This window comes from Struthio camelus, chromosome 5 (assembly GCF_040807025.1).
Source record: "Struthio camelus isolate bStrCam1 chromosome 5, bStrCam1.hap1, whole genome shotgun sequence".
Classification (NCBI taxonomy): Eukaryota; Metazoa; Chordata; class Aves; order Struthioniformes; family Struthionidae; genus Struthio; species Struthio camelus.
In genome coordinates this window covers 48,059,817-48,083,755 of record NC_090946.1, presented here as the reverse complement: position 1 = coordinate 48,083,755, position 23,939 = coordinate 48,059,817, and the positions used below count along the sequence as shown (strand labels likewise).

Genomic DNA, 23,939 nt, shown 5'->3' with positions numbered 1-23,939 from the left:
CACAAGGTTTTAAATAGCATTTCTAAGAATAGGATTGAAAAAAATATAATTTTTTAAATGGTGAAAACCAAAAAAGATGCAGAGAGTACTGACTGCCCACTTGATAAAGGGACACCAAAACCCTTCCTTTTCCTTGCCCTTTCACACCCAGATGCCCTTTCACTTTCAACGATGTGAGAAATCTAAGGGCTGGTCAGTGAGGGAGAAGACCAGGATTTTTCTTTCCAATTCTCATAGCTATCTGTAAACTTCACAGTGCATTTAATAACGCAAGGAATTGGGAAGGAGCAAAGGGGATGACGAAACTAATTCAGCAAGGACCTTTCCAAACTTAGAGGTTGCAATCTACCTCATCAACAGGGCAGGATTTCACTGCCAGTACATTTGTCCTGTGCAAACAAGACACCACTGACTCCCTGCAGTTGTCAACTTTTCCCGTACAAGGCAGTGCCCCCTCCCAGCACAAACTCAACAAAAGCAAGGAACTAATCTGCTGATCCTGGCAAGATAAAGCTGAGTTCCCTCAGGCACCATGCAACACGCTGTCCCATAACACAGCAGGCTACTGCCAAACATCTGGTTTGCGTTATTTTTGCCTCTAAAGAAGAGGGGTAGGCTCCTGCTGAGTCCCCAGGTTCTGTAATTCAAAATATAAATGTATGGCTAGTAACGCGTCTCTGAGATGCTCCTCCAAATCAAAATGCAGCAATGTGCTGTACCACTCCATTTCAAGCACTAGCTGCTCTATTAGCAGTACAGCTCAGGGATTCACCGAACAGTACGTCCTCCAATTGCTGTACTATAATTTCAGAATTAAGACGCTCAAGGATTCTGTCTATTTATCAAAATATCAACATAACACAGATACAAAACGTGCAGACACATCACACTGTCCTGACTCTGGTTAAGTCAGGAACAAATACCACCAATCTGTGGCATGCCCTTGGTCTCAAAACAATCTCCACTGCAGGCAACAGAAACATGAGAATTTATCAAAACAGGGAAAGCAACTATCAACTTCATCACGACTGCACCATTCTGACTGACAGAAACACAGAACGTTTTGCAGCAAATCAAATGCTCATTAGAAAACAGTTCTGCTGGTCCTGACATGACCTACAGATGGGAGGGGAGGGGGGCAGGAGCGAGGAGAGCCAGAACAAAGCATGCCAAAGGGCTATTGTCAATGAATACAATCCATGTCCATTCATCTGCTACAGAACTACAATATTTTATCCAGAAAGTGAAAATTAATTTAATTCCGTTCCGTCATCTACACAAACATATTTCAAGTCACATCTCCCATAAGCCAAGAGAATGCAGTGACTCTACATGCTCTGAAGTGGGTGACCTGTCTTCTCAGCCCTGCTCCTGTGCGCACAGCAACTGAACATTCCCGGCAAGAGAACTGGAAAACCTAGTGGCCTACTTGCCAGGCAGATGCCCAACCACCACCAACCAAACAAACTTCATGTCATTCTTTCATTCCTGCTCTATCTTTATGACAACTTTAATGTTTTTTATATAAAGTACAGAGAGACTGAAAAAGGGGCACTGAGGGAAATTCACTTCAGAATATCTAAAGTCTACCAGTAGTCACTTATCCGAAAAGTGAGAGAATAGGCTTGTACCTTGTACTGGGCAGAAAGTGGACTGCAATTTGAATTTGTTCCTCTTCTCCACATTCTCCAAATCCTTTGCTTTATCACTCACTGCAGACTCAAGCCTTTTCATCATGCTCTCTCTGTATTCAAAACAGACGCTGTGCGTTCACTGCCTGCCATTTTACAAAAAAGTTTCAGCAGCAATGGTTCCGTAACCTTGTGCACAAGCTGTTTCCACCATAATCTGGCAGATACAAGGATGATTTTGCCACGTATTTAGAGAGAGAGGTGAAAACAGTGCGTTACTAACATTAAGAGACATTTTCTCCTGCGTTACAAATAGCATTTTCTGGTGACTAGCAAAGGATACAATAAGGCAAGAAAATATAAAATTACTATTGATAAGTGCATCAGTTTGCTGTCTCACTGAAAATAATTAAAGCACTTTTCATTACACTTCCTCTTTCAGTGTTTCACATAATTTAGATGTTTTTTCCCTTCCAATTAATGATTAGTTATTCAACAGAAACTAAGCATTTGTAAAAGTCTCTCAACTGTAATACTTATCAGACACCATAGACAAGTCAACGAAACTATTTGCAAATCCTGTTACTTTCATGCTTTTTCCCCGTCTTTGCCTAAAGAAATGTAAAGTAAAAAAGATTCTTTATATTTAATATTTTGCACATTATACCTTTTAATTTTTCTAAACTGTATTAGTAAATAATACATAGTATTATGTATGTCCATACTGAATAAATAGTATGGACAAATCTTAAGTCCATGTCATAATTATAGTGACATACCTAACAGAGTCAGTTAAAAATGTATTTCTTCAGAAGCATTAACGGGGGTGAGGTCATACACGTACGTTGCATATTCTTCTCCTAGTGGCACATTTACCTATTTTCAGGCATTTGCAGCAAGGCTTCTCCAGCAACCTTTAGGCACTGCTTCTCATTAACTGAAACAATTTATTTCCTTCTTTATTACTCACCTAGCCATGGTAATAACATATCTCTTCCAGCACAAATTCAACATTCTAATGTAAATTGTTTTCTCAAGTTGAGGGAAAAAGGAAATAGCTTTTTTTTTTCCTCTAGACTAAGGAAGGAAGAACCTCAAGATAAAGGTTCTTTCCTAAGATTAAAAAAAAATCACTGCAAAGAATAATCCTCTTCACTAGTTTGCTCTATTGGTGACCTTTAGAGACATCTACCAAAGCTAAAGAGAAGCTTAATTAGCAGGAAGGGCAGCTGAAAGAACAGGTAGCAGGAGGAAAAAGCTTTTAGCCTTTATTGTACAGGGTAAGAATTTTCGAAAGAGTGATGAAACCTGAAAGATTGCTTCATAAATGTTGGATACTGAAAATCATCTACAGATAGCATTAGCTATGGCAGAAAGACATACTATTCTGAAACCTGTGTCTTACATAACAGAAATGACACTCCCTTTAAAGGGAAAAAATATTTCATGAAGCACACGAGACTCTTCTTCTTCAAGTCTTTTGTGTAAAACTATTACTGTTCTTCAACATTCACTTGACCCTACAAGCTGCCTTTTTTACTAACTTTAAGAGAAAAAACAGTATCCCATCTTGATTTTTAAAATGTGTGTAGCAAATTAATTCAAGCAGATTAGTCATGCGACTACAGCCTGCTGAGGACTATAGTCCACTACGATGTGCAACTTCTAGATGAAAAGTGTAACAAAAAAAATTTCCTCCTCCAAAAATATAATTGCAGCTGCAGAAAACCAACCTGAAATAGAAGAAGAAATAAAGCCTAGACCCTAACAAGCTCTTATGCTCAAGCCTCTTTGCAGCTGTGAAAAAAAAAAAAAAAAAGCATGACTACTTCCTATCTAGAACAGTTGTAAAATAGTATTGTTAAACAAGGCTCAAAAAAAATTATACAGATGTAAAGCCAAATACTGCTGAAAAAAAAAATCCACCGTACATCACATCTGTATGTTTATGCTGTGACTATCACCCTCTTGAGAGAAACAAGAGGTTAGCATGTTTTGCTTTCAAATTATCTTAATAAAAAGCCAGGACAATTATTTTATAAGTGCATTAGGGTAAAAATAATACTACGGGTATTTTCAAATGTCTTTCCTTGCATTCACTCAAAAAATCTTTGCTAGTCCTACATCAGTTTTGAATATAACTTACTGCAGACACTTTCAAAGACCACAGCTTAAACCTGAGACCCCTCTCCTCACTCATCTCCAGCTTCTGTGGGAAAAAAAATTACCTGAAAGATATTCTTCCAAATAGCCTTGAGGAACGAAGTTCTCTAAACCTAACATACTACATGAGATAAAGCAGTGAAGAATCTCTGCCTGAGGTCCTCAACACCGTAACGCCATAATTTTTAAAAAAGTAATACTTTAAAATGTCATTTTATTTTGCCATTGATGTAGAGTACATTGTACAATAGCTCTTACATTTTAGAATTAATGTCCTGATCCTTCAATTAATTCTATAGTGAAGAAACTCTAAGAGTCATTTAGAACTTCGCTGAAAGTACAGGTACGTCTAGATTACCACTGCAAAGGAGGACTGAGTTCTACTGGTTGGGATCTACTGCAGTTCTAGGTCTTTTTGTGAACATGCCTTACCAGCAACATAATATGCACCACTCTCCACTCCTAGGGGCACACTGCATACATACAGAGTACTAACTGCAGGAGAACTTTGCATCAGCTTTGCAAGTAGTGAGGTCTAGACAGCATCCTGATGACCAGCTTCAGCCATGTTTCCACCAGGAGGGAAATCACTTTGAGCCCACCAGTACAATGCTTGAGTACATCCCACGAGGCAAATCTGCACCTAAAGAAATATTCTTGACAGTAACTCACCAGTGCGTATGCACTTTGTGAGCACCAAGTAAGTATAAAGAGCCGGGCCAAAATACTGAAAGAGCTAACATTTCTCATTAGCACAATTTGTTTTTGAATATTACCTCCATAAACAGATTTTACTCATCACTGGGACAATACTCTTTGACTTGCTGACAATTAGGCCGAAGTGCAGGAAAAGTAGTAATATATAATATTTCTATCATATGATATCATTCCCGCCTCTGGTGCTTCCACCAGCACCTACTGTTACAAACCAGGGGGGAATAAGCCAGTGAAGTAAGCACGGCAGTATAATCTGAGTAACTAAGCCCCGAAGAGAACACAAAAGAAAACCCCAGTTTGCCAGGCAATCAGAAAAAGCTCCTGGCTTCACAACACACCAGTGACAGAGCAGTAGCCAGGAAGGAGCTGTAGCCCAGAGTCATTACTCTGCTCTCCAGAAGCTAAAAATCCAGGCTACCCCAGGGTTAAAAGGACAGTCTGTACTGAAGTAATCATCTGGGAAAAGAGAGATAGCAATAGTAACAGGACCTTGAGGCAAGGTTCTCACATACTCCAGAGGATTTACCAATTTTACTAGCAGGGCTGTATTATTAAGTCTACCTGCAGAAGAATTAAAGCCTTAGTTTTACAGAAGTAGTAATGAAAAAAAAAAAACACATGCATACACAAATACAGAGGAATGGCATCAATGAAGAAGGAAAAACAAAAGGAAAAATCCTTTACCACAGAACACTGAACCACACAGGCCTGAAACCCTGATTTTGAAAACCAGTCAGAGGTATCCTTTGGTACTTGTTATGAGGTTCTAAATCAATACTGAATCAATAATCAGTAAGTTTTTCTTTGAAATATTGTGAAACCTTCTGCTAGCTATGGAAGCCCATGAAACACAACTGGACTCGCTAGAAACCTGCAACAAGGCTCCTAAAACAACACAGTTAATTTTTTGTGAGAAAACAGAAGCAGTACTGTCAGCTCTTTCAAAATTTCCACTGTGAAAAATAAGACTGTTACTTAGATGAGTCAGAACATTAACTAATTTTTTTAAAATCAAATTTCATTCCTTCTACAGATTCGTTTATTCTTTCAGCATGAAAACCTACTATATTCCACTTGATGCACCCATATAAAACCCTGTATGATGTTCACTGGGACCAACTACCCATGCAAGCAATACAAACAAGATTTTTAGCTTAAAATCCGTAAGTGCTCCCTTCCTTCAGTTTTGTCTGTAATGAGGACTTCAGGAGAAAGTCCTAAAAACTCATACATACGTGTGATGTTGGTATGTCCCAAAGTATATTCAAAAAACATCACCCTGAGGTGGGAAATATATTCCCTCACCATGATTTTACACTGTGAAATACCTACCTTCATTTAATTGTCAGCTACCATCTCTGCCTGAGAAACTATGGCTGTCACATACTAAGCACTGGGTGCGATCAGTACTAAAGGTTAAGCTGCCTACCCCACCTACTGTTTGCTACTAGCATTGTTTCATTGGCAAAATATTTTTAAATGGACAACACGGATTCTTAAATCTGTAGTTTTTGTTCTTCCCTAAATTCTGTAATTTTGGGTAAAATATGATGTTAAGTTCTTGTGAGAGCTTCTCCAACATTCAGGACATTACCGTTTTACATTTCCTCTGAATAACATCTATCCTATTACATGTGATAATTAAATCTAAATGAGGTAATATAATTTTGAATCATTTCATATAACTAATAAAATATAGAGTTTATAAAACTAATTTTTTGAAGCTCATAAAACTTCGGGACAACCTGTTCAATAGCTACCAAACTCTTACCTCGAAACCCTTAGGAAAAAGAGAGGAATAAAAGTATTTAAATAGGTGAGGCAGGAAAACAGAAATTCACAGCCATCAGTACTATATGGAAAAAAAAAAAAAAAACGTTTTCCAAAGAAGTCACAAAAATGAGCATGTCAGACATGAAGCTGTTATGAAGTAATGATGCTGTATGTTAACCTATGTAACAGAATGTTTTCAACATAAGCATATCAGGCTAAATCAAGAAGGAAGTTAGTAAAACCAGGATGAAGGAACAACGATAGATCAAAATAAACCACTCCATCCTAAACAGTTTGGGACAATTACAGAACAGTGCAGTGACAAGAAGTCATTCAGTAATTCTAGGTTCAAAAACTTCATCATATTCTTAAAACCTCTGATGATGTTTGTCTGTACTGTTCTCCAAATACTTTCTGTACAATGCATTGCACAATCTATCTACCCACAGTTTTTATTCCCAATGCCCAAATTAAATCTCTTTTCTAATAGCCTGGATGTCTGTCTTCTTTTCCTGCTTAAAATGGGACATTTTTATGCTGCTATTTTACTGCTATCGCAATTTCCCAAGTATTCTCTTCTCCAGACAAAAAAAAAAAAAAAAAAAGGGAAATCCCCCAGTTCTTTTGACCTTTCCTCCCAGGTCATACCTTCTAGAGTTTACATCTTTCTTTATTCCTTTCCTGTGGACTTTCCTCAGCCGACCAAAATGCTGCAGAAGTAGACAGTTCTTCAGTGTTTGTGAAGCAGTCCTCTTTTCACACCATGCATAACCATTTATTTAATTCAGAGCAGTATTCACCTTTTTGCAGTGATTCCATTGCTAACTGACTCTTTCTTATCCTTTAAACTGCCAAGTCCTTTCTATTTCTCTAGATTTGGCCCACCTAAACACAGATGTGTTGTGTGCAATCTTGAATTACACCTTACTTAACTGCAGTCTATTTCTCCCATCTGTTGAGATTGTGTTGTGTTCACCAATTTGGTGCTTCAACCTGACGGATACCCTGCCAGCTTAGTGATGTCTGCAAATTTTACAATTGTATAATTTACCCCTTCATCTGAATTATTAATGGAAATATTCAATACTAGCAGATGCAGAATGAAGTCTTGCAGAATCCTACTCAATTCCTCCTTCCAGTTTCACATGGAACTGTAAAGAAGCTTCCAAACACTTGTTCAATCACTTTTCAGGGGACCTACCAGGAAACCAAAACACTTCAAATGAAATTGTCCAGAGTCCACACTTCACTCGCAATCAGTTAGTGCCTCTTCACCACTCATCACAGGAGATAAACTCCTGGGAAGGTAGTAACTATGCACAGCTTACAAGCGGATATACACTAATCAAAATAAGCTTTTCCTCCTTACTTTTGAGAACATTAAGATCAAGTGTCAAAAGATTTGCTGTGTTCAACATACAGATAATCTGTTTCTTCTAAAAGGAAATCAGGTTTATCTGTATTTGACAAATGCAAGCTTTTGTTATTAAGCTGCCTATGAACAGATTGCTTTTTGCAGTATTTTTCCAGGAATGAACGTTAGGCTGTAATTCTTCAAATATAGTATGTTTGCCTCTTTTTGCTTGTTTTTCTAGAAACCTTTCCTATCCAAAATCCCATCCATTATTCACAAATTTTGAAGGTACTTGCTAATTGTGCAAAGATAAATTTAAACAATTCCCTAAGTACTAGTTATTGGGAAGTTATTGGGAAGCTGTCCATTCAGTCACCTGCTGATATTTTTGATGAAATGTACATGGTGAGAAAATATGGACCGGAATTATTTTTACACTATTACTGATTAATGTTAAAGTGAATAGTAAAAATGTAATCCTTCAAAGGTATAAGGAATACTAGTTCAAGACTTCAACAAGGAGTTTCCCCTTCCATTGGCTACCTTGTCACTGAGTTTATACTGCTTGTAATCAGGTGACTGCAGAATTGGACTCCCCTTTTGGCCCAGCGACTATCTGTTGAAAAATCACAAAGCAGGGCAGCTTCAAAAAAAAAACGACACTCAGATCACCAAGACAGCCAACAGTCTTATGGTGTAAATGCCGATCTGCAACAGAAAGCGCAGTAGAACAGGGCTCTGAACGCCTGAACGATTAGATGCTGGTTATTTCAGAAGCCATCAGCATTTTTACCATTCACACCAAAGTTTTCTTATTTTTTTTTCCCCCCTCAAGAATCATTTCTGCTTAACAGTTCCAGCAAATCTTAGTTTTGAAAAGTGCTTTTGAGTTATTTTTCTCTCCATTAAGCAGTTTTTTTCATCACTGGTCAGACTCCTTTAAAAAAAAAAAAAAAAAAAGGCGGCATCACAAACAGTCAGACCCCAAAGATGGGCACAAACTTAATTCTCAGGGAGCTACAGTTGCGGGTCAAGTCTCAGAATGGGCAAATGGCATAAATCCTATCCCAAGAGAGACAAACACAGAGAACATCGCAGTTCAGAGCAATCATGGAAATAAACAGAAACACAATATACTCTTAACACATAACTGACAACTAACATACCGAAATACTAAAATAGGGAATTATTTTACAATGTGTAAATTTTTCTTCACATTAAAAGATACTTTTTAGTATTTCTTATACAACCACAGTTGTATGTACATATTTCTAGTCATATTAATTATTACAATAGGCAGCCATTTTGGCTTTCACATACAATAAGTACAAAAAAAAACCCACATGGAAATAGCCTTCCAAAGCCCATTTTGCTGTTTTGCAGCCTACCATACAATGGGCTAGCATTCACAAATTGGTCAAAACTAAATTTAGAAACCAACCAGTAATTTCTATGCTCTATGCCATCATTCACTCTGTAATAAGGCTGACTAAAAAAGGAAATATTTGTATGTATCTTTTTATTTTTATACGCCTTTACTGCCTATTGCTTAGTCATAACTCATACCAACAAGGCAACATATATCTGAGGCTGATAACATTAGATGTTCTTTTAGATCAATGCCACATGCACATGAAAACAAGAATGAAGATCAAACAAACATGAAAGAAATGTGATGTCATCAAGAAACTAACCATAAGCAAGGAAGAGTGCACTAGTCCAACTTCCATTCTTTAACAACAAAGATTACTGCAACTAACGGCCAAAGCCAGAAAAGCTTGTCAAAATACAAGAGCCACTTCCAACTGCACTGAAGCAACAGCATGAATCACAAGCACACTTAATATATCATTCCGAATGAAAAAAATAAAAGAATACGTTGTAAATTGCAAATCTAACAAACATAGAATAAAAGGACAAAAGAAATCTTCCTAAAACCACCGAGAAAAGGATGAAGTCAAGAATTATCAAAATAAGATCTAGTATCATATTCAGAATTTCAAAAAAGATTTTGATAGACTATATTTTAAATTGAATACTATTACAAGTCATGACTGCATAAAATAAGATACATAATACCGTGCAAGTTAGAGGAGTATAAGATAAAACTGGGAGATAATACTGCACTGATTTCAGAGGAAAATCTTCCTCTGAAAGCATTATAGTTTACTTTTTTTTTAAACTAGAAATGAGTCACTGCAAATGTGTTCTATTTATTTAACATATATTAGATGAGTTAAAAAAGACAGAAGCAACAGAGATATGTTCAATATGACAGATCTACAAAGAAAAGAAATCTGCCATTTGGTAAACCAGCTGGTTATAACTAGGCTTTGGATTAACATCATTTTAAATGGAGGATACAGAAGCCACTTAAATCAACATGCACACTACTTATAGTAAGATTTAATGATTGCAAAAATCCTTTCTCTTATTCCCAAAGAATAAGAACACTTCTCCTCACAGTCTCTAAACCAATCCCATATTTGAGAGGCAGAATCTTGTTTAAAGAACAGAGCTGGGGAGTTATGTTACAAACCATGTTCAGAGAGTTATCTCCTCAATAGCTGTTAGAAATCATCAAAACTTTTAAGATTTTGATCCACAACTAGATCTACTATTCAGTGCAAGAATAAATGCATTATTTATGGACAAAGAGCACCCTGATCTCCTCCAGCAGAGGAGGGGAAAATTGACTTTAGACCCAGCAAGTATTGGGTCTTGATAGGCTTGAAAGTAGCACAGCTGATCACTTATTACTAAAATAAAAGACAGTTAACTTACAGTAGTGTACAAACATGTAAAGCGGTGTCCAGCCTTCACTAGCCCATAAAAAACTGAGAAGCTAACTGGCCACCACAATCACACTTTGTTCTCCCTGTTGTCCATGTCAGAGATGATAACTTCCTGTGGCTTCAACCACCACCATGCTTCGTTCTCCCTGTTGTCCAGGTCAGAAATAATAACTTCCTGTGGCTTCAACCACAGGCTTAGGGACCACTAACTTGAAATAACTGAAACAGAACTTTTGAGAATGACTAGCAGTTTTAAATTAATCTAACTGACTAAAGAATATTAATGCTAAAATATTAAGCAATTTACTGCCAACTTGCAGTTCACTGTAAAAAATGTTATTTCCAAAAGTTTGCAATGAAGGGTGGTTTTATTAACACTCTTATTACATTTTACTGAATTCATTCTCCTATAATCCTGTTTGTGTTTTACTGCTCTGTACATAGTAGGCTGAACAAATCCAGTTACTTTAATATAATTTGCTGTAGATTTTTTTCATAAAGTTTTTTGCAACTGAGGCACAATAAAGAGAAATTATGGCAACAACTAAAGCTCCAGCTGTCAAAAATCATTTAAATATCAGGCTTAGCAGCAACAGTTTTATAAACAAACACTCTATATGCAAATTATATATGTAACATAGTTTTAGAATGACTCTAGGCTTAAAATTATTTTCAGGAAATAATACCAAGTCATCTAAATCCTGATTATACAATGTTAGAACGATGCCAATTTAGCAGAAAAATTCCTCTAAATGCCAGACTGAGACCAATAATGTGGGAATGGAAAATGTAATCCTCCACAGGTTTTACCCTGGAAAGCAAAAGGGCCAGATTGCCCTCAGGAAATCCTGTATGTGCTAAAAAAATGACAGCATCCTGCACCTCCATTCTCCAGGGAGTTTCAAGGCCTGTTTTAAAAAAGAAAGGAGATTTTCATAGAAGAGGACTCCAGTTTCCTGAACAAAACTATTCACATTCCCTGTATTATTACCCAGCTCTCCAGGTGCATAGTTTACACATTACTTCTTGAGAAGATCTAACTCCCCGTTGCTGAGAGACAAGAGGGTCCCATCTCACACAAATCACTCACTGTGGGCCAGGCTTCCTTCCACCGGGGTGGTACGTTTGCCTGACACTAGTCAACTTGTGAATAGAGAGAACACCAAAGAAGCGTGGGGGGGAAAATAGGGTATTTTCGGCCAGTTAAGGCAGCTGAATGTCAGCAAACATGGTCTAGTAAACATCACAGCTAATACAGGAGAGGTACTATGACCCTGTGGTTGGAAGAAAGAAGAGGAAGCAGCAGGAGTCCTACTGCTTCTGTTTCAGAAGCAGTAAACTCTCAGGCTGCTTCAGATGTAACACTAGACCTCACCAGCTGCAGGCTGGCACAGCTGCTGACTTGCCGAGTAGTGAGATTGCTGGAGGCACGTCAATTCCAAGCTGCAGCTGACACGCACGTACAGCAGGGTGAATACTTCTACGGGTAAACGTAAGACAAGATAAGGGTGTGCTAACAGGGCATACTGGCTTAACACCAAAAACCTCCAGTGCCGAAAAAGCATTATGCTTAAACACTCTTTAGTAGAGTTCTGGGGGAAAAAAAAAAAAAAAAAAAAAAAGCTTAATTATGGCTTCACCTTTAAAGACCCAGCCCACACCAACTTGGCCAAAAAAAAAAAAAAAGCAATTGTGATAGGCTAAAATATGAAGAGCTTATCAAACTCAATAAAATAATGAATAGGCAAAACATATTGTAAGCTATCCCAAAAGAAAAATTTCTAACAGCTTTCTGAAATACTTCAGACAATATAAATAGATGAAAATGCATAGATGAAACACAATTCTCTTACTAAGTATACCTTATAATAATTTTAAATTTGAAGTGTAATTTAAAAATTTAAATTACACTTTAATTTAAATTTTTGTCCCCACAAAGTGGGACAATGGTACTGTAGTGAATAAAGACAGAGATGTGCTTCAACCTACAAAATTCTTGAACGACTCAAAGAAAACAAGTCCAGGATAGAAGCCTCCTCAGCTAATACAGGTATTAAATTTTTCCCCCATACCTCTGTGGCTCATGAAGGGGAACTATTATTTCACATCCTGAAACCAGACTCGTCCACACATCATTACGCGACAATTTATACTGCATACAATTGAAATCACTGGCCAGTGCTCTGTGTAGAAGTACCAATGCAGTTGCATTTTTATCTCCTAAAAGATGAGTGCTAAAATATATCTGAATACAGTGACAAGGGGGATGGATATTTTACAGTTTTTGAAATCCATCAGCAACCATGAGAGCTCTAATACAGCTAAACCACTGACCGGGCCCAATTTAAGCCACAGTATCATAAAAGAAGTCAAAGTGAATCTAATCAACTAGATGTTCGAAACGGGGTAGCAGCTGGTCTGTCTAGATCAGGGGTCCCCATGCTGCCAACATGAATCAGTATTAGGTTGTGACCGTAATCTTTTTGCCAATTCAGGGACACTCATGATTTGTATATTACAACAAAGATAAAGGAAGAAAGATAATTTGAATGAGGTACTGTCAAAGCATTTATCCCCATATCGGAAAATAGTATTATAAACTGATTTTTTTTTTAAAGGCATGGCGCTGATCCCATGCCCCGGTGGGGTGACTAAAACATTGTAACACTCCCACAGCAAACTCATAGTGTAATTGCAATATGGTTGGCTTGTTTATATTAAATCTGTTTAATCGGTCAAAGCACAGGCTTCAACCCGGATTAATGACAATTACACGTCCCAGTGAGTGGCAGGTACCCACCCCGCAAGCCAGGCTACGCCGTCACGTCGCCACTGCCAGAACCATAGGCGGGGGCCAGGCACAAACTCGTGTTAACTTGTAAGAGACTGCGGCAAACATATTCCGCGCAGTCCTTCAGTCCTTCATCTCTTTTTGCAAAAGCAAAACATGCTCTTGACTTGCGCTTTTCTGTATACAATTTGAAAATGGATTCGGCCAGGAAACCCCTGTCTCGGTCTCCATCAGAGCTGGGGCCTGCTGGCTGCTGTTGTTTCGGGAGGGAGGGCGGGAGGCAGCGGCGGGGGCCTGGGGCCGCGGAGCCCGACGCTCCCGAGGCCGCGCAGCGCCGGCGCCTCCCGGGGCCGCCCCCCAGCCCCCTCCTTCTCCGCCACTTCAGAGGGGCGGAGGGGTCGCAGGCGCCGGCTCCAGCCGCCGGCGGGGCTCGCAGCGCTCAGGGAAGGGGAGGAGGGAGGGGGGGAAGAGGCGGGGAGCGGACGGGGACAGGAGGGAAGGGCTGTCGCTCCCGCCAGCGGCGGCCGCCCCGGCCTCTCGGGCAGGGCTGCCGCCGCGCTCGGCGCCGCCGCCCCCCGCCGCTCTCCTCCTCCTGCTCCTCCTTACCCGCCGGTGGTGGGGGGCGGCGGGGCGCGGCGCTGCCCCGCGACCCCGAGGCTCTCGCCTACCCCGGCCCCCGCCTCCTCGGTGCCCGTGAGCGCCGCCTCTTCCCCGGCCCCCGCCTCCTCCTCGGCCGTGGCCGTCCCCGCCGCTTCCTTCGGCCGCCGCCTCGGCCGCCCTCTCCGCGCCGCCGGGCCGCCTGCGGCCGTGCCGCCCGCCTTCCCTGCGGGGCCGGCTGCCGCCCCGCTCCGGCTGCATGGCCGGGCTGCGCCGCGTGTGGTGTGGTGTGGTGTGGCCGGGCCGGGCCGGGCCCGCCGGTCCCCGCCTACTCCCGGAAAGAGGCCGGCCGCCGCGAGGCAGCGAGGGAAACGGCCGCGCCGCCGTGTGCCCGCGCGACGGAGCGCAGCCGCCGCCCCGGGGCCGCGCAGCCGCCGGGCCCAGGCCGCCCCGCGCCCGGCATGGCGGCTGAGGGCCGCCCCGGCCCCGGCCCCGGCGGCGGCGGCGGCGGCAGCGCCGAGCCCCTGCGGGCGCCTCCCGCCGCCTGGAGCCCGCGCTCCCTCAGCAGAGCACCGCGGGCAGAGGGTGGGAGACGAGCAGTTTTCCACGCACATGCCGGGGGGGGGAGGGGAAAGCCTTGTGCGTTTCAGGTTTAAAAACTGTAATCTTAGGCAAAGCCACGTAAGGGCAGCTTCCTGTCGCAAATGAGGAAAGTAGCAGGGTCCCAGCTGACACCGCACTGCACAAAAGCTTGTGTGCCCGCAGCTTATAGAGCCCAGGAGGCGATGGTGCACCCTGTCGCAGAGCACCTTGCTCTGAGGACACGGCTGGGGGACACGGCGACAGCTCTGGCATACCAGTGGGGTGCGTTAGAGCTTGGCTGCCCTTTCCTGCTGTGCTTGAATTAAAACAGCCCCCACGTTGGGCCCGGCAAAGCCAAGCTTATCACTTCCTTGGCCACCGAGCTTGCCAGATCCATTTTCCCCATGCAGTCTGCAGTTTGACAACGCCACATTAAAATGCCAATCTATTTTTGAAGGGTTTTTTACACCCAGTAATCCTTACAGCAAGGCGCTACCGAAACTCCCACAGCAGGAAGTTACGGACTCCAGCATCTGTCTACTACACCTCTGGTTCTGTAAGGGCTTCCTAGTCCTGGGGCATAACATGGAGCAAATCTGTGAAATTAGCTTGACTCCAGTGCCCCGCACAAGCGAATAAATAAGAATCAGAGAGCACTATGCAGTGTGTTGCAAAGACATCTAAGTGATTGCACGCGAAGCCAACACAGGTCTGGCAGGCTCAGTGCTGTGACAGAGCTAAAAAATCCTACTGAACCCAAGCTGTGCCTGCATCTGTGGCACAATTAATCTGTGACATGAACAATCTGCCTGTAGATAACTGAGTGCTGACTATATGTACCAATTTAACAATTCATATTAATTAATACTTACAGCTATTTTGAAAAAATAGCCCTAATATTTGGCAACAAAGAGCAAATATCATTACAATTCACAAATGTCAAGTTCATGCATTAATAATTATGAGATAGATTGCAAAGTCATCATAGTATACATGAGCATTTTGATTTTATAATTTGATTTTGATCTCCCTAAGCATGCTTGTGAGAGACAATTAGCATTAATTATGTTACCATAGCGCACAGAAGTCTCACTCATAGCCACCATTGACTTGAGTAATACACAAAGAGAGAACAAAAGGTAGCACCTACCACAAAGTGCTAACGCGGAAGTATAAGACAAAAGATAATAGACACAGAAACAGAGTATGAACAGATGATGAGAATGGTCATGCCAAGAAGAGGTCTTTGCATAGTAGCAGCCTAGCTACTGTCGATTTTCATAGTCATCATAGTGAGAGTCCATTAGGGAGGTCTTTGCGTGATCACAATGAGAGTGCTTTAGGTGATGATAACGGCTTAGGTTTTTTTGTTGATTATTTGGAGCTCTTATCAAGCATGAAGGACAACACAAGAGAAAGCAAAATGTATTTGGCAAATTAGTAGGTGAACAATGAAGATTTGTATTGCACTCTGCTGCAGTAAGAGTAGCACACAGAATGAAAATATGTAGGCAGGAATGAACTACGACAGACCTTCAAAGAGAAGAGAAAGTTTTCTCTACTAAGTTTACATATAATGGAAGGAATCCACCATTAAGAGATAAGCTGTTGCTTATCCCAAACTCCCCAAACTGTATTGGTTTTGGCTGTCTTTGTGAGGACTGTGATTCTCACAAAATGCCTCTGTCTTTTGTTTAGAAATTAATTACACTTCCTAGACCATATTATCTGTGTTCCCTCTGCCTGTATCAGTTCAAACTAAGAATAATTTTCAGACAACAGTTTCTGCTTTTGTTTCTCTGAGGTCTGCAATCCACATGGGTAGCTTCAGTAGTCTTTCCCCTTAAATCCAAAGCCAAGCATTTTAGGAAGGGTAAAAGACCTAAGAGGGGCACAAGTGCTAGCTATGGCAAAAAAAAAAAAAAAACAGCGTCACAGGACACAGTGTCTGGGCAATTTCTACTCTCCCCTCCTCTGAGAAAGGTGTCATCTTCTGGTTAAAAAAGACAACATGTTCAAACAATCTCCTATAGCCATCCTAACAGGCTGCTCAACCCCAGGAGTTAGGCAAAAGTAGATGGCAGCTGGTGTCTTTTTTAAGACTGAGTCTAGCATTTTCTGAAATCCTGGTGCTCTAGGTGACCCTGCTTGAGCAGGGGGATTGGACTAGATGATCTCCAGAGGTCCCTTCCAACCTCAACCATTCTGTGATTCTGTGATTTCAGATACGTTAACCATCAGGGTCTGAAATGCATCCCCCTCCTAGGAGTTCAGTTGCTCAGTTAAAGAGTTTAGCTGCCTGAGTCCAAGGTCGGCTCGTTTGCTGATAAGAGCTGTTGTGAAGAAAGCTAGAAGCAAGGGCTGGACCATCCTTTCCCTTGGCAATTGCTTTTAAGCTCAGGCTGTACTGCTGGCCACAGTCTATATTACATCACAGCTGTTTCTGCACCTTGTCTCAGACCTCTGATTCGGACCCTGACCTGCCAGCTCAGCATCCCAGCCTGACCTCAGACCCACATCATCACTATGGACTTGCTGGGTGATTGCTGGACAGTGTCTGACCCTGACCACTGTCTTTGGACCTGATCCTGACCCAGACTTGCTACTCCACATCCCAGCTCCTTGTGGGTCAGGTCACTGCTTTTACCTGCCTTGTTGTCACACTCCGCCTCCAGCTCACCTTTGTGGAGCAGCTGGCCCTCACTGCTCCCTGACGTTATCATACTAAACCCATTACCATGCTCCACACTTAAAAATATAATCACCCCAGGCTGTACATATGCAAAACAACCATGCTGACTGTCCACAGAAAAATAAACATAAGCCATCACACAGACTGATCTCACACAGCTCAGCTACACATCTCAATCACATAACTGCTGGACACAGCTTTATTTCCCATTAAACAGAGTATCTACACTGAATTCCTACACCTTTAGGTTTTGTAAAGGTTTCCATAGCCTGTGTACCCAGCCATCAGAGAACAGCTTTGACTCAGGGAAATCTTTGTAGCATGCAGAACTAAAATTCTTCCCCCGCCACCCCCCCCCCCCCCGCTCCCCCCGGGCTCATAAAGACTGGTGTAGCACTTGGCTATTCTTGGCTGCTGGCTCCTGAGGCTGTAGAGAGCCAAGCATACAGACGGTCTATGCACATATATTATGATTATTACTAGGGTACAGGGCCTGTACATGGACCAGAATCCCACTGAACTGGGTAGTATATAAACAGAATACAGGTATACAAACATCTAAATATAAGATAAGGCATGAAGATGGTCACACACAGATGGAAAAGGATCAGTTTGATTAGCATGACAGACAGTGATCTCTGTATAACAGGAAAGTTACATTATCAAGTTCCATCACAATAAGTGATAATCTTAGTGAGGATTTGAAGGAAAAATGATATGTGGATATTTAGAAGGTAGTGGACAACAGGAGTGAAGAGGACAAAGAAAATAGGATGCTTTTCTTAAAATTTAACAAGTGGCTGTAAGACATTGATATATTAATCTGATGAGAGACAAGAGCCAACTACTTGGTACAAAAGATAGATGACAACACATGGGAAAGGGACAAACTGTGCAAGCTCTGCAGTTGATACAAGATACTTGCCAAGACCAAATAAAATGATGTTCTGAAAGTTAGGATGTAAGATGAAAACACAGACAGGTTGTGAGGATGGATAGGAAAGACCATATAATAGAGATCTAATGCAGACAGAATCTTCAAGAGTTAGAGCTGGATATGTCTTCTACCTGATATTTTTTAGCTGAACCCATTTTAATGTCTGCTTTGAGAAAAAGGGAATATCTTACCTATTTTATACTGGCTAGATACCCAATGAGCAAACTGTTAATAGTTTATCTTTCATTTCTGTCTTAAAAACTGCTGTTTGTCTGATTATTCCAAAATTATGTAGTCTAGCAAGATCAAATATCAAGCAAGTGATTAGCATCTTCTGATGCTAATCAGACTCAAAAAACAGCAGAGATTTATGAAAGAACCAAATTGCCTAATTCAGGCAGGTATTCACCAGGACAAGAAAACAGCAGTGAAGAATTACACCATATTAAAGAATTAGAATGTAGGAAGGGATGGACATCAGAGAGATGAAACCTGACGTGTATGCATAAACAGAGAGGCAGTAGCGCCATTTCCAGCTTCCACTGCTTACATGATCTATAGTAATAAAATATTGTAGATGATAACTCAAACAATGGTTTGTCACTGTAGCCATCCATTGATGATTCCTCTTCAATTTACTCCTTTCTGTCTTCACCGTTACCATTAAGTCACCCAGTCTACACAAATTACAGTTAACATGCCTCACTCAATCAGTCTCCTCTGTCGCCAAATCTCCGAATATAGAAAAGTCTTTTTCTCCCTTATTTTTCCAAAAATATATTTGTGGTCTTCCCTACTTCCTTAAGTCAAAGGTTCCCCCTCAATTTCCCCAAGCACTTCTAACACATAATTCTGTTTCCTGCTGCCACCATGCCAGGGTGGTTCCTATCTCCCCACGCATCCTCCATTTGCTATGATTTCCTCTTACTCTTTTTCTGCTGTTGGTTTCCAAAACAGTGGCTTCTTCCTAAAAATTTCCAAAAAAATGTTGACATATCTTCTGCACAGTACAGTAAGAAACAACACTGTGACTCACTGACTCATCACACTGCAAAGCTTTAAATGTCTATGTATAAGAATATCTAGAGGGTCTCCTAAGGTATGCAAAATATAAGAGCTGACATGACTGAGTGTCTCATGAACCAATAGTTGTTCTGATTGCTTTAGAAATGTCATAAGGTGCCAGAGCACATTGTCCTAGAAGGTACATTTGTGTGTTTTAGGTAGGTTCACAATGGTAGAAACATTAACCAAAATGCAAAAAGAGAGCACAAATAAGCTGATAGATTGTTTTTAAGTGTTTTATGGTAACTCTGATGGAAGTCTGTGCTATTTAATGAGCTGCTTTCTTCTCTTTTTTTCCTTTAATCTTTACAGCTGTCTCTGAAAGAATATTTTCAAGTACAGAAAGCAATACGCAACAGTGCTAACATCCGGATGACAATAAACCAACAACAAGAATGGAAGTAAATTTATTCAGCAATTCAACTGTTGTAAATAGTTCATCCATCAACCATAAGCAGTTAGAAGGGCATAGCCTCTGGGAAGTCATTACTATTGCCACTGTAACTGCAGTTGTAAGCTTAATAACCATAGTGGGGAATATTCTTGTAATGATATCATTCAAAGTTAACAGTCAGCTTAAAACTGTTAACAATTATTACTTGCTCAGCCTTGCCTGTGCAGATCTTATCATTGGAATATTTTCTATGAACCTTTACACATCTTATATACTCATAGGCCATTGGTCTCTTGGAAGTCTAGCATGTGACCTGTGGCTAGCACTGGATTATGTAGCTAGCAATGCCTCAGTAATGAACCTCCTAGTCATCAGTTTTGATAGATACTTCTCCATCACAAGGCCTTTAACTTACAGGGCTAAACGCACACCCAAAAGAGCTGGTATCATGATTGGTCTAGCTTGGTTAATTTCGTTCATTTTATGGGCACCTGTAATCTTGTGCTGGCAGTATTTTGTGGGTGAAAGAACAGTACCACCTGAAGAATGCCAGATTCAGTTTTTATATGAGCCCATTATCACCTTTGGTACTGCAATTGCTGCTTTCTACATCCCAGTGTCAGTGATGACTATTTTATATTGCCGCATCTATAAAGAGACTGAGAAACGTACCAAGGACCTTGCTGAACTTCAAGGTTCTGAGTCTGTGGCAGAGTTTGAGATGATAAAGCCTCAGAAAGCTCTCCTGAAGTCTTGCTTCAGTTGTAAACAACAAAACTTAGTCAAAAGAGAGAGATGTCAGGCTTCATGGTCTTCATCTAGTCGAAGTACATCAGCTACAGTGAAGGCCTCTCAGGCAGTGAGTACTTGTAACGACTGGTCTAAAGCTGACCAGTTAACCACCTGCAGCAGCTATGCATCTTCAGAAGAAGAGGATAATAAGCTTGCCAGTGATTCAATTTTCCAAGTAACTTACAAAAGTCCAGACAAAGGTAAAGCAGAAGAGTTTATTGAAAGGGAGAGTAAGGATGTTATTGTCAAAGACCAACCTGAAGAAAATGATTTTGAGACCCAGAAATACTTTTTATCGCCTGCGAAAGGCCACGTACAAAAAAGTAAGAAATGTGTGGCCTATAAATTCCGCTTGGTGGTTAAGGCTGATGGTGCCCAGGAAGCCAACAATGGTTGCCGTAAAGTAAAAATAACTCCTTGTGCTCCTGCTCTCTCAAAGGATCCTTCCGTTAAAAGCATGGATCCAAATATAAGTAACCAAATCACCAAAAGGAAAAGGATGGTTCTTATAAAGGAACGCAAAGCAGCACAGACTTTAAGTGCCATTCTTTTGGCTTTTATCCTTACATGGACTCCCTACAACATAATGGTTTTGATCTCCACATTCTGCTCTGACTGCATCCCCCTTACACTGTGGCATCTTGGATATTGGCTGTGCTATGTGAACAGCACTGTTAACCCCATATGTTATGCTCTCTGTAACAAAACTTTCAGGAAGACTTTTAAGATGCTGCTTTTCTGCCAGTGGAAAAAGAAAAAAGTGGAAGAGAAGCTATACTGGCAGGGCAATACCAGATTGCCATAATTGCTCATATATAAATAACACGGGGAAAAAAAACAACCAAACAGGTATTGACATAACTGAGTAAACTGACTGTAATTCTGTCATTTTAGACTGTTGCTTCATATGTCTAGGGGTTCAAACATGTCAGCGAAAAAGTAAAATTGTGCATGAAAATAGCGTGCTTGGGATGAAGAAGTCAGTGGCTGCTGTGAACAGCGGAGAGTGTTTGTGATTATGCAGTACATCTGCATTAAAGTTATTGTGTTTGAGGTCTTCTGTCCTTTCTTTCAGACTGAGAAAGAGTAGTGTAGTTTATAGATTACTAGAAATTAGACTTGGATTATACCTATCAGGTCATCCAGTCTATCCTCCTGTAGTGCAGAACTGTTTCTTCCTGTAGTTTCCTCCTTCCTTTCTAGTGTTTTGTCTATTCTAGTTTTCAATGTACCAAGCAATGGAGCTTCCACTACTTTCCTTCTGAGACTTTTTCATCTCCTGTTGGAATGGAAGAAGGACTATTTAAAGGGGGAAATAATAAATGGTCAGGGAGATTCTTAGTACTCCAAATGGACAAATATATTATGGCAGAGTATAATGCTGAGAAATTTCCACTTTGACTTTTGGGAGAGAGTAAGGGCTCATGGGGAGGAAATAGGTAAGTATTTTGTGTATTAGAAGCCCAGTCACAATCTCAGTGCCATCATGTAAGTCAGCATCATCAGTAAACAAGGGTAATAGCAGAGAACTCTGAATTTGTATTTCTTTATTTCTCAATGCCTGTGAAGGAAATTTTTAAAATTTGTGTGATAGTGACAATAATACAAATCAGAACTGACCATACAACTTAATGGATATAGTCTATCTACTATACAAAATAAGAGGACATGAGGAAAGTCTGTTTTCAACCTCCTCTGTTAGCCTTCCCCTTGCCCCCAAAGTTTCCATTAGTTTAGTGATATGCAGAACACAAGAAAAATACATATTGATGTCCTGCACATTCGTCTATGCTATGAATAATTATTAAAAGCACTGATAGAATTGGTATCTCTGAAATAACGAAAGATTTTTAAAATAATTTTTGAATATTTATATAAAACTAATAATGACACTTTGCACTTTCACAGCACTTTTTATCTTTACATAGCTTTACAAATAGTAACTGACACTAGGCATCTGGAAACACAAGTTCTCTCCAGTCAATGTCTTCTGGTCCAGCAGAACCATACAGGACTGGGGACTGGAAAAATCCCTCTTACGGCTTTGGAATCTGGGATCTGCATGTACTGGCCTAGTTACAGTGAGTTGAGAATCTGTCCACTAGCTCAGGTTTGCTGGGGCTCTGGATGTGTGGTAAAGTCACTGCTGTGACAGGATGAACTGTATGTGCTTATCTGATATCTGTGTCAGATTGACAGGAGCCCTGCAACATTGACCGAATAAGTGTATTTATGGGGCTGCTTTTAGCACAAAGCAACTGAAATGGAACTGATGATCTGGCTCATTGTGGTGGAAACAAACATGAAGCATCAGAAAAGGCCAAAAGAAAGCAAAGTTAATGGTGGCAACAGAAGTCATAAGGAATGAAGTCTGAAAGTAAACATATGTTAATGAATAAATGAGAAAGAACTCTGGATAACGCACTGAGTCCATGTCACAAAGTTCAGATTCAGCTCTAGCCTTCCTATCAAAATTCAGGGTGAGATGCTCTGGAATACTGGTTTGGGTAAAGCTCCATGTTATATCTACTATACGTGTTAGCGTGACATTACAGTGGTGACGTGACACAGTTGCACATTTCAGAGATAGTGGTAGTCATCCTGAACATACTGTTGCTTTCAACAGAATTGTTCACATAATTTATTAAATTGTTGTACTATGAAAATGTTTTTCTACAGATATATAATTCCTTCAGGTCAATAACCACAGTACAAGCAATTAATATTTTTTATCCCCGGTCTCCAGAGGGGAAAATTGTGTCAGTGAAAGATTAGCAGTGCAGTAATGTAAAAATAAGTTCTCTAAATTCATATGATTGATTTTGAAACATACCATACTGTGCCTGTTATTTTTGGTACATTAGCATATGATTGATTATTAAAGCAAGGTATGGGTTTTTATAAAGACCCTTTCATCAGTTTTCCTCTCTCACTATCCAGAACTTTTCCTGTGAACAATAACGATGTACAAGTTGGTCATTATAGTGGATTCATTTTATATTACATTGGATCAGACATTCAGTAAACAGTGTGTTTGATTCTTAGCAAATTCATGTGTCCCTCTGTGGCACAAGCTGTAGTTAAAGGCAAAATTTATGAACTAGTAACAGTTCCTGCTAGCTGCGGTGTTATTGCAAAAGTAAAGCATCGGCTTCTACTTCTGAAATTAAATGGGATATTTTTTGTCAGTTTTCGGCTTCTGTTGAACAAGAGTGTTCTGTAAATGTTTATGGAGTCTGTGCTCAGTAAATGTATTAAATTACACAGTGATGGATGCAACAATGTTGGTTTAATGTAATCGTGAAATATGTGTTCAAATTATGCTGCTAGCACTTTATAATGTGAGACATTACATTACCAAACCTAGGTGCATTGTAAATACCTAGAATTATATAAAAAAATGTTGTTGCTTTATTGTTATGTAGGATGTTTACTCAAAAATAATCAAAAAAAAAAACCCCTCACGATCCTCAAGAGAACATCAGTCGGGACTTAATTATATCCTGTTTTCAAGTTCTATAAAGCTTCCTTTAAAACATATTGTGGGACTTTTGCAGTGTCAAACAATCTTGTTATCTATATTTCTGTCCCTTTAATGAATCTTTTACTCATCTTTTCATTTTGATTAAGGTCATGGTCATGGACTTGTGCAAAGA

General features: G+C 40.4%; 2 protein-coding genes across 7 annotated transcripts in view; one reads left to right on the top strand and one right to left on the bottom strand.

Annotated features, from left to right (window-relative positions):
- Nucleotides 1–14,102, bottom strand: part of AVEN (apoptosis and caspase activation inhibitor) — a 112,723-nt gene extending 98,621 nt beyond the window's left edge. Inside the window, exon 1 of the mRNA XM_068946294.1 lies at nucleotides 13,831–14,102. Within this exon, the coding sequence (XP_068802395.1) occupies nucleotides 13,831–14,082 (252 nt within the window). The 5' untranslated portion in view covers nucleotides 14,083–14,102. The remainder of the gene's footprint in view (nucleotides 1–13,830) is intronic.
- The window catches only part of CHRM5 (cholinergic receptor muscarinic 5), a 58,531-nt gene extending 34,643 nt beyond the window's left edge, over nucleotides 1–23,888 (top strand). For 4 of the 6 annotated variants that reach the window (XM_009668822.2, XM_009668824.2, XM_068946292.1 and 1 more), the window contains one exon: nucleotides 19,410–23,888. In XM_009668822.2, the coding sequence (XP_009667117.2) occupies nucleotides 19,493–21,088 (1,596 nt within the window). In that variant the 5' untranslated portion in view covers nucleotides 19,410–19,492 and the 3' untranslated portion in view covers nucleotides 21,089–23,888. Of the gene's footprint in view, nucleotides 1–5,551; nucleotides 5,675–19,409 lie in introns of those variants that run through there. The other 2 variants (XM_009668826.2, XM_009668825.2) reach the window with 2 other exon arrangements.
- The last annotated feature ends 51 nt before the right edge of the window (nucleotides 23,889–23,939 follow it).